General features: G+C 46.1%; 1 protein-coding gene across 1 annotated transcript; it reads right to left on the reverse strand.

Annotated features, from left to right (window-relative positions):
• Window positions 1-8,816: 8,816 nt before the first annotated feature.
• On the reverse strand, window positions 8,817-11,678 carry LOC123068697 (uncharacterized). The gene is made up of 2 exons (XM_044491322.1): window positions 10,934-11,678; window positions 8,817-9,118 (listed from the first exon to the last, which is right to left on the reverse strand). The coding sequence occupies exons 1-2, from the start codon at window positions 11,401-11,403 to the stop codon at window positions 8,953-8,955; spliced, it is 636 nt and encodes a 211-aa protein (XP_044347257.1). The 5' UTR covers window positions 11,404-11,678; the 3' UTR covers window positions 8,817-8,952.
• Window positions 11,679-11,809: the final 131 nt, after the last annotated feature.

The following is an 11,809-nucleotide window of genomic DNA, read 5'->3' on the forward strand; positions in this document are numbered from 1 at the left end:
TGTAGTAGAACCAAAAACAAGAAGTGCTAAGGCGAAGAAGGGCACACGACGTGGTAGGAAGAGGTAGAACAGAGAACAGTTTGAAAATTTGGGGCATGTAATAATATTTGTAACTTGGTGCATACTAGTAGTCACTATGTATCCCCGTATTTCTATTCGAACTTGTTTGTTGGTACCTTGTCTAAACCAGCCAAATAAAATTCAAATTTAAATTCAAATTTGGGCTCAAATTTGAATTAGGGATGGGGTATTGATGTTTTAATGCTATATAAAGTACCTCAACTGAAATATGTTTGCTTGCTGATCATTCTGAGCCCTTTTGGTAAGTTGAACTCATAGTTATGAAAAGTGTGTCTCAAATGACCTGCAAAGGTAAGGTAAACGGCCTCATATTTAAGCAAGTTTTTTGGCACCTTGTCTAAACCAGCCAAATAATTTTTCTACACATCTATTCTACCTATATAGTGTAAATCTAAAGTCTCACTATTTATTGAATTAATTTTCTATTATTTTCTTTTCTTTTTGAAAAAATAAGGTTTAATAGAAAATTATATATATAACAAGTTTAAAACATGAAAATGAGCAAAGTAAGTTAAGATCTTTCTTAGTTAATCCAAAATAAAGTTTTGGTGAGGTTTTCACACTTCTCATTTTCAAAACCCCACCTACTCTCGGGTGCCCACTACTCTCTCCCTTGAACTCCATACTACATTGTTCGAGGAATGACAATTTTGTGAAGGATTTTTCGTAAAAATGTATGTAAACCATATTTATATTTTTTTCTCGTTACTATACGACATAATAAGACTGTGCGCAAGTTTTATAATTTTTTTTGATTTTTTTGAATTAGTTATGCTCAACCCTAATCAGTCAAAACCCCTCAAAACCTCTCAAAACCCCTCAAAACCCCGCACACTACCGGGTCGTCGATCGTTGTGCGTGGACAGTTGAGATCAGGCGCTAGGGTTAGCTACAGTGTGCATCGATCCGCATGAGACGCGCTGATTGGTTGAATCAGTGTGCATCGATCCGCATGAGACGCGCTGATTGGTTGAATCGGTGGGGTTTGGATCAGCCTCTCTCGTTGGGGCATCGGGACCATTCATTTGAATCCAAAGGCAAGAGTTGACGTGGTGCATGGACCAAACCTATGCAGTGCCCTTTCCATCGTTGCATGCGTGCCCGTGCCTACCCGCAGCATGCATGCCCACCCGCGGAACTGCGCCCGTGCGTTGCATGCATGCCCTCGACATAGCCCTGCTCCGCCACCCCTATCGATGCAGTAAGCTGTCGCATGCCTACCATTAGAACCGATGTAGCGTCGCATCAAAGCATGCACCCGGCCACAATGCAGCAGCCCGATGAAGACAACCAAAAAGTCAACGTTGCATGGCGTGTTGTACATGGTGTGCTCCTCTTTGAGGATGCAATACTGGCATGGGGTATCGATGTGGGTATTGATGCAGTTCAAATGGCGTGCTGCCCGTTACAAGATGGGCAAATGAAGGCGTCCATTATTGTCACGTCTCCCATCGACCGAACGTTGCCCTCTAGCCAGGCCCTAGCAAGATAGGCAAATTAATGGGCTACGGCATGAATGCACGGGCGGCACACGCATAGAACCCGGGGCATGCGTGTCCCCTTGACCCACGACGGCACAGACGCGTGCATGAGCCCGTCCCCCTTGACCCGCGACCGGTGGCACAGAAGGATCGCAGCCAGTTTCCTACGCTCGTGTACACACTTTCATGGGGCGCCACCAAACGCCGCCCGCCCCCTTAATTCTATGGGGTGAAACCATGTCGCACTTGGGCTATTTAAGCCGGGCACTATCGTCTTCCTCTCCCTCCTCATCCACACCCCATCCTCTGCCTCCTCTGCCCTTCTTCTTCCTTCTTCTCCATCAAACCCGATCGAGCCCTCGAGCCACCCCGCCACCATGCAGTACAACGCCCCCACCTGCCGCTTTCCCCCAACCGTACCGGAAAGTCTCTACCTGGCCGGAGTGTATGTAGAGAGAACCCTTAGGGTTTGGGCAATCTCGAGGTGGAGGGGCGCAAGGGAGTTAACGGAGTTCTTCCTTGCGGCCGGCTTTCGCCACCTCCCCCGCGGCTCTCCTCGGATGTACCATCTTGAGGAGGTCAACCACAACGGCATTGTGGTTGGGCTCCTCGCCACGTTCACTAACCCTTTTGATGCTTTCCATCTCCTCGGGCGAGCGTATTGGGTTGGTTGTGAGTTCATAGCTTTCACCACCTACAATATCTTCACCGACTTCAACAGCATCTTCCCCAACAATGGCGTTATGCACATGCTTCCGTACCCCATCAACAACGGGGAGGAGTGAAGGGCGGCGCCCGGAGGAGAGAGGGCCCGAGGAGCGAGGTGGCCCCGGAGGAGGAGGAGAAGAAGAACCCGAAGAAGAACCAGTGTTTGGTGCCCCCCGATCTATCTAGCTTGTTATAGATCTATCGTATTAGTTTTTTTAAGTTGTAATCATTATGCTACTATTATTAAGTTTTATTAGTACTTTAAGTTGTAAGGCTATCATGGAGTTGTAAGGCTATCGTGGAACTATGGGTTGCAAACATTATGCTTCTATATAATCGTTATGCTACTATATATATTGTGTGTTTCGTGCTATTATTTGTGGATTGCTATGGGTTGTTCTTGCTTATTATTCGTGTATTGCTATGGGTTGCTACGGGCCCGGGTTGCTACACCCCAATCACCACACACACCATCTTCAAAATATTGGCCAAACCATGGACATGCAACTAGGAGCCCCATGCAAACCCACTATGGACATGCAACTAGGAAATGCAAACTAATTTACTTTGGGCACTTCATGCAAGCATGTAGCTCATTTAGTTCATGGAACCGTAGACATGCATAAAAACAATTAACATTTAGTTTTAGTACATCAAAAAATGACCCATCACAAAATTTAGTGCAAGAAAAAGGCCAAAGTAAAAACAAGTAACATTTTATTGGGCTCCATTTTATTTGCGACGTTAGAGGTGGGCTGGTGCCCCTACGCGGGTGGGCTGGTCTTGGGCATGGTTATTTTCTCAGGGCCCATTTTCTCACGGCCCAACATCTATTCGGCAGCCCAGTTTTGTTTTTTACTAGAAACTGAATTTGGGTGTGTACTCTGTTAACTGAAGAACAAAAACAGAGGAAACAGAGCATGAACACTGAATAGGGCCCCTGAGAATATCATTACAATAATTCAAGCAAGTTTTGCTTCACACAAATTCAAATTCATCTAACAAATGATCCCTGGCTAACTCAAACTACTGGGCACCCCTGAAACTAGCTGACACACTAACTGAAACTCTAACAAATTCTAGCGATTGATGAACATCAAGTAAAATAAACCCATAGCAATGACACAACCATAAAATGCTCCAGCCATCATATTTGCTTGCTGCTTCAAATCGATCAGATGCTTTAGTTGCTTGCCAATTTTCTTCAATTCACACTTCAGTTCTGCACTGTGCATCATCGGATCGGCTCTGTCCGCCAAATTGGGGGCTTGTTCCACGGCAAGCCGCCCCCCAAAATTGAGCTCTTGGGTTCGGGTTGATCCCTCCAATTTCAACCTTTCAACATAGTCATCGAGCCACTCAAAATGCCCACATTTCTTCAGAACCTGAAAAACAGGGGGCCGGCGGCGCATGAATCCTAGATCCACCACCCAGATCCACCGCCCTAATTCGAGGAAAAAAGAAAGAAATCGGGAGAAATTAGACCATAGGATTGGTCAAGAACACAGATCTAACCTGCCCCGGCTGTGGCTTGCTCAAGCATTTCACAAACTCGCGCCCACGGTTGCCATTTTCTTCCCTCACACAAGTCAAACGCTTCAGAGGCTCCATGCGCGGGCAATCGGGGCATCTTGTCAACGGCGGTGGACCGTACTGCGTCCATGATTGGCGGGAGGCCGAAGTCGAGCTAGACATCACTCGTCGGCGGCGCGCTTCGTTGCCGGAGCAGAGGAAGAAGAAGGTGGGAAAGGAAAGGGGCAGGGCAAGCAATGGAGGGCGGGGGGGAGGGGGTGGGCTGGCTCGGGCTCGTGGCTGGCTCGGGTCGGGGCACGCTGATGAGCACGGGCATGCTTGCGTGGATAAGTTGTGGGTCCCACCCGCACGCGAGTAACTGCTAGGTCCCGCGTGTCATAACTCGAATCGCTAACCCCTCGTGTTTTTCATTTCATGGTTAAACAGAGCCATGTCGCATTGGAGCTATTGTTTGCTTCTAAAACGTCGCATCGCAACTATTCATTCCAACAACGTCGCACTCCTTCCAATTCGCATGAAAAACGTCGCACAGGAGCTATTGGCCCATAAATTAAGGAAAATGCGAGCACCAATGCTAAGTTTAGAACTTGGAACATCTGAGCAAGGCTCGGTTCACTCTTTTCTTCTAATTGAATGGAGCTCTTACCGGTTACTCAAAAGAAAAATCATGACCAGAAGTAGATACTTCTGGACACAAATTTAATTGTATTAATTTTATATCGGAAAAAGTATATTCTAATGTGTAACAATTGTTTTTTAACGCAATACAATTGCAAATGCCCACATACACTCACGATGTGTAATAATTGTTGAAAAGCTTGTCCTAAAAAAATACAAGAGAGAAGTGCATATTACACCCCTCAACTCTAGCCCTAGTCTAATATACACCCCCCAACTCCAATACCATCTACTTTACACCCCCAACTCTCAAAACCAGGCGGAATTCAACCCTCCCCTCCCCGTTGACCGGTTTTAACCCAGTTGACCGGTTTTGACATATTGACTGGGTGAACAGTAACAAAAAAATCAAAAAATATTTTGGTTTTTCCAATGAGTGAACAGTAAATTCAAAAAAAAGTTGGAAATAAAATTCAACAAGCAGTTTCGATTTTTTACCTGGTGAATAGTAAATTCCAAAAATACATTTTTCCAAAAAAACCGAATTATTTTTGCGTGGACGATTTTTCAGCGCGTGATGTCTGTGACAATTTTCAGCTTGTTTGGACATTTCAGTGGTCTCTCAACAAAAAAAATATATCAGCCTGAACTGTTAACTGTTTCATGCAAATATAATTCAGAAAAAAAATTCCCTTAATTTTTTTCCTGAAATTTATTGTTCACCTGGACAAAAAATCAACATTTTAAAAAATCAAAATTATTTTTAATTATTTATTTAGAACTTTTTAAAATTTTACTGTTCAGCCGGTGAAAAAATGTAAAAAAAATTAAAATATATTTCTTTTGAATTTACTGTTCACCCAGTCAACAGGTCAAAACCGGTCACCGGGGAGGGAAGGGTTGAATTCCGTCTGGTTTTGAGAGTTGGGGGGTGTAAAGTAGATGGTATTGGAGTTAGGGGTTATATATTAGACTAGGGCTAGAGTTGAGGGGTGTAATATGCACTTCTCTCAAAATACAATACGCCATGAATTTTGGGTTTTTGGCATAGAAAGTGACTTGGAGCTTGCCGAGGAATTAGCCCTCTTGGGACCGATCATGACGTCCATGCTGACGATCGTTGCAATTTTTCTTCTTCTTTTCTTAGATTGTCGATCGTTGTCACTTGACTTGTCGAATCGTTAATTTTTTTTTCCCTCTCTGACTGTGCTTTGTAATTTATCGTCAGCACGTTCCTGCTGGTTATAATATAATCCGAGAGGTTCAGACTTTGTGCAGCAGCCACCGTGGTCGTACCGGTGATGCTGGAAATGTAGCCCACGCCATAGGCCGTTGCCAGATGTTGGAGGCGTATTTTCCACAGCAGAGCTTTCGCTGAACTTTCTCGGGGAGGCTACAATATTACGTGAAAGAAGAACACCGTCGCAAACACTAGTTACCTTGCGACGTTTGCAGCCACGTTCGTCAAAATGGGATGCAATTCTTACCTGTATTTGCGAAACTACAGCAGCATTCATTCATCCAATACAAACCCATAAATAATCCCTCCGTCTCACCATCCCTCCCACCCTCCACAACGAGAAGAGACAGAGGCCCCGCCCGCGACCTGACCGCGCGAGACGCCGCCGCTGCTTCGAGTGAGACGCCGCCGCTTCTCCGTCTGACCTGCGGGCGAGGTGAGCTCCCCCGCCGCCCTCCCGCTGCCGCTGCGATATGCTTTTCTCGTTTGATTTTTCTAAGGTTTTCTCGGGGACTTGGGCTCTTCTGATTTTGTTGTGTCGCCCCTCGGGTAGTGGCGGTGCTACAAACAAAAAATTGGGCGAGCCAAGCTACAGAAAAGCACAAAGTTTGGAATTGATTTGGGATGATATTTTATGTTTCATCTCCATACGACAGGTTAATCCTATGTTTGTTATTAAGTACACTCTCCGTAACAAAACAAGTGTCTTAACTTTGTACCAGTGGCGGAGCAGGATCCGAGTATAGGGGGGGGGGGGGGGGGGGGGGGGGGGCGAGTATGTATATTTATCTAATCTCGTTGTTAATTACTCATCGCTGCTATTAAAATTGTCGATCGTTGACGGGGGCCAGGCCCCTGCTCGTCCCCCCTGGCTCCGCCCCTGCTTTGTACTAACTTTAATACAAAATTATACTAAAGTTGAGACACTTATTTCGAAAAGGAGGGAGTATTGACTAGGAAAAGAGCTCGTGTGTTGCAATGAAAAAAAAATATCACACACCCTTATCCAATAAACATGACTCAACACCTCGATAGGTCAACGTCATTTAGTTCAACATGACATTCCATCTATGTTTTCGCTCATTCTCCTTCCACCCTTGCTGAAGGTGCCTCAATGCCCACACAACAAAAACATTCTCTCTCTCGACATAAGATGATAAATTTGCCCCCCCCCCCACCCATCCACACACACGCGCGCATGAAGTTTTGCGAAGGCATGTATGCGTGGTTATTGATGATTTCTTTCCAACACACGTACGAAAGAAAGATGGATCATATGCCACTGATTAAGTTTGCATCTAAATGGCATTTTAAAAATGGTTAACGGGTAAAATAACATCGTATTCATATTTTAAATATTTTTTAATCTAATTTCATATATAAAATTGGATTTAGACTTTAAAATATATGAATATTTTTTAAAAACATTTGATATGGACTACAGGTTGATTATCTCAAATATCATGGAGTTCTCGGCAAACAACAGAACATTTTTTGTACTCACTTAAAACTAGACATAGGGTTTATTTAAAGAAACAATAGGGATTTTATGCAAAACCCGAAACATTTTTTCTGGACTCACTAAAACTTAAAAATCGTGGGTTGATTTCAAGAAATAGCAGGGGTTTCTAAAAAGCGTGATGGACCAGCAAAAGTGTTTCTCCATGATTAATGGGTAAAATACCATCACATTCAGATTTTACACATTTTTCTAATATAAATACATATATAACATGTTAAAATTGGAGTTGAGGTTTAAAAGATATGATTTTTTAAAGCATTTGATATGGACTACTGGTTTATTATCCCAAATATTTGGGAGCTTTCGGCAAACAGCACAACATTTTTGTACTCACTTAAAACTGGACCGCCATTTATTTCAGAAAATAGTAGGGCTTTTTTTATTGAAACCCCAAACTTTTTTCGTCGACTCACTAAAAGTTAAATTGTGGTTGATTTCAAGAAAAAGCAGGATTTCCTAAGATAGCGCGAAGGACGGGCATAAGTGTTTCTCCATGGTTAACGGGTAAAATAACAACACATTCAAATTTTACACAGCGCAAAGCCTAGTGCCATTCCTAGCAACCGACACCTAGAGAAACACAGCTACCCAGGGCCGCCACCCAACGTCCAACGTTCCAATGTGCCTTTCATGCTCTGCCAACACCGCCCTTCGGGGCCGCCGCCTCCACATCCCCAAGACGACTAGAGCCACAGCACCGCACAACCTGGACATCTCGCAGCCCACGCTACACACGACATCCGCTCCCAGACCATGACCCCCACGCTAATATCCGGGGACAACGCCCCCGTGTTCAAGTCATGCCGCGCCGGAAGGACATGACGCCCTGGTCGACAACCTCACAACCCGCACGACACCAAATTGCCACCCAAGCCATGCCAAGCCATAACCCTACTTCACGGGGCCATCGCAGCATCACAATCCGAGGCTACCACCTCTGCATAGCACCATCCTCACCGATGGAGCCGTGAAGCACGAATCACAGCTCCCGTGGGCACCACCAAGGTCTTGGTCTGCAAAAGGTGATGCCTCCAAGAAGGTGTAGTGACGTACCCACTGTTGTCGCCTACACTGGCAAAACTTGGGTTTTCACCCGGATCCAAGACCATCGCGGCCCATAGCTGAGATCGAGGGCCGCTAACGCCACCTTGGGGAGGAGCCACCCCCAGCACCGTCTGGCAGTGGCTCCTCTACCGCAACGCAGTGCCAACGGAAGCAACGGTGAGGGAGCACGAGAGAGGAAGGGGCTTTGACAGCGGGCAGTGGCGTACCCAGTGTTACGAAGATAACTCGGCGCAGAGAAAAGTTCCGTTTCTAAGCCTTTGGTTAGGTCTTAAAGCTGCAAAGGCTCGTGGGAATTTCTCGGAGTTTTGTACCGTCTGGACACGTTGAGTAAAATGCACAAAACTACCGTAGTAGCCGCGCGATTAGCACTTTGCGCAACATAAAAAAATGGCAATGACAAAATACACTGACGGCGAATACTGAACACTTTGATGACATCATTGACTGTTCAGGCCCGTCCGTCAGGCTAAGTTGGAAAAAGAGGTAATAGCACCGCAGGTCCTCAAACTTGTCTTACATGTGATGATTTGGTCCTCAAACTTGCAAAAGTAGATTATTTGATCCTCCAACTTGTCCTCAAGGTGCAAATTTGGTCCTGGGCCAATGAACAGCCGCCAAGTGGAGCCAGCTCGGCCGAGCCAGTCAGCGCACCCCATTTTGCATTCAGCCCCCTACTATATATGGAAATTAACCCGCAGGACGCCTTAATCGTGACGAGCGCCTGCTGCCCAGGTTGTGGCCAGAGTGGACGAGGGGGAGCACGCCGGCGCCCGGCGATGGTGGCCTGAAGCTGCCGGGGCAACCGAAGCTGACCTCGTTGCCGCCCACGAGGAATGGCACGGCGGCGTCCTGCTGTTGCTGCCGCTCCACCTGCGAAGTTCAGCAGCACAGAATTTTACATAACCTGACTAATGATGCTCAACTCTAGACAACAAATCGATCAGCAAGCAAGTAAAAAGTACTATAGGAAACTAGTTGCATTTGCATTGTTCAACTAGGAAACTACCTAGTATGTTGATACCTCTTAGGCTCTTAGCCCATCAACCAACTCTGGGAAACTGCTTAATCAGACACAACTCTAGGATACAAACTACCTAGTAAGTTGACAGAAACTATAGGAACCAATGCTGAAACACTGAAGCATCGATGAACAACCGACATTTCTGGCATACAACGGAATAAAAGTGAGGTAATCTCACGAGTAAACCAAAACCAAAAAGAAGGGCACAAATACAACAAGAAGTTGATCCATCACGTACACAAAATGATGACCGGAACAAACTGAAAAATACAAAGAACCCATTTCTGAGTTGGTGTGACAGTACGAATTACTCTACTTGTACATGTGTCATGTGTGTGTGCTCTACTGTACGAAATTCAGAGCTCGAATACAACACTACTCATATTCTCTGATTCACAAATTAATGACCCCAGGAAGGACATATACAGCAGAATTAGCAGTTTAAAACATGGTATAGAGGCAACGTTGCTGGGCAAAATGCAAAGTAGGGCTTGTGTACTTAACATGCATGTAATCTGAAACATGTTACTCTGCACCTCCTTTCACTGCCTTGTCTCCAAAAACAAATGCATTTAAACAAGAGTGGTAACACGATAAATAAAGACCATGTACGATGACAAGTTTATCAGTGCATAATTCTACAGAACCTGACCAACATTAAGTTGCATTTGCACAACTCTAGAAAACTGCTTGATCAGACACAACTAGGAAATTGCCTAGCAACCAACAGAAACTAACTTAGCCCAGCAACCAACTCTCCAAAAACTGTTTGATGGGACACAATTAAAGGTAACTTTAGTCAGGTTTCTGTAGTTGATCAATCCTAAGTACTGATAAAATCATGAAGCTTAGCGCAGCTACCAACATTCTGTCATAAGCTAGAATTTAACCATGGTGAGTTCATCAGTCAAAACCGAAAAGATGGGAATATCAAAGAGTTTCAGTAAGGCTGATCCTGTATCTGAATGACGTTCGTCCTACATGATCCACGGTGCAAAAACAGAACATGCAGTCGATCAATCATGCACACCTTAACAGATCAGAAACAAGATGAACACCGTAATTAAGTTCGAGCCATAACCGAAAGGGGATGCCAAAGACATTCAGTTAGCAATTTAGCATGATCCTATATAACATTCACGTTGTATAATCCATGGTGCAAAACACATAAATATGCAGTACTTCGGAGTATATCATAATAGAAGAACGAAATGATCATTGCAGTGAGTTTGTGGCATCCGGTCCTGTGCCTGATCATCAAACGCACACGCTTTTCAAACAGAATCCTAACAAGTGCACAACATTCCTTATATGCATAGGATGATTCAGAGTAAAACTGGAAGTGAATTGAGCAATCTAAACAGTAACTTATGCATGAATGAAAAAATTAGCACAAGCAACAACAGAAGTTGAACAAACAGTCGGAACAGAGCACAAGAAGATCAACCAAATTCGCACCAAAATTCATTCAAGTCGTACTGGATAAGCTAGACAACAACCATTCGGTGCCACAGAATGCAATCATAAGTACAGAACACAGTGCTCATCTCTCATCTGAACCTCTATTGAACTAAACGACTACCCAAATCACTCATCCAAACCACTACGCACTAATAGCAGTAAATCCTCCATGGCTAGAAACATAACAGAGCAAGACGACTCACGTACGCGTCACTCGGCGAGGCTGGCGAGCTTCTTGGGCTCCATGAAGTGGGAGAGGACGGAGACGGCGATGTCGATGCGCTTCACGGCGAGCGATCCTGCACGCGCAGTACATGTAGTCGAGCGACTTGCCCACGTCGCCGCCGCCGCCTCTGGCTGCCTGACGGGGCTTGCTGGAGCCGGACTTGGCGGTGGCGGTGGTGTCCGGGTCGTCGGAGAGGTCGACCTTGGCAAGGGCCTCAGTGGCGGCCACAACCGGGTCCGGGTCGTCCCTGTCGGGGCTGCTGTCCGGCGAGGAGGTGGAGGAGTCGGGGGTCTTTCCGGGGACGGGGGCCTTGCCTCTGGCGAGGCACTCAGCGCGGCGCGGGATGAGGTGCTCCTCCAACAACTTGATGGCCAGGACGGCGGCCATGACGCGGTCGAGGGCATGGGCCTGGGATCTGGGGCGGACCAGGAACTGTTGCGCGAGCATCGCATCGTGGCGTGGGCGTCGGCGTACGCGTCAGAGGTTGGAGGCGAGCTCGCCGAGAGTGGCGTCCGCGTCCGCAGGGGTGGCGGTGGGGGCGCCGTCGTCGGCTGGAGGTCCTGCATGCGGTGCTGGAGTTGCAGGAGGCGGTCGCGGGTGTCCTGCGGGTTGAAAACAAGTAATGGCAGGGGGCAAAATGCAAAACGTTCGGTGTTGCGCAGCTCGGCCGAGCTGGCTCCACTTGGCAGCTGTTGATTGGCTCAGGACCAAATTTGCATCTTGAGGATAAGTTGGAGGACCAAATAATCTACACCAAACCATCACATGCAAAACAAGTTGAAGGACCTGCAGTGCTATTACCTCTTGGAAAAATAACTGCCACATGGACATGTTGACTGGGTCTTCATCTTCC

The sequence above is a fragment of the Triticum aestivum genome, chromosome 1A, assembly GCF_018294505.1.
Source record: "Triticum aestivum cultivar Chinese Spring chromosome 1A, IWGSC CS RefSeq v2.1, whole genome shotgun sequence".
NCBI classification, from domain to species: domain Eukaryota; kingdom Viridiplantae; phylum Streptophyta; class Magnoliopsida; order Poales; family Poaceae; genus Triticum; species Triticum aestivum.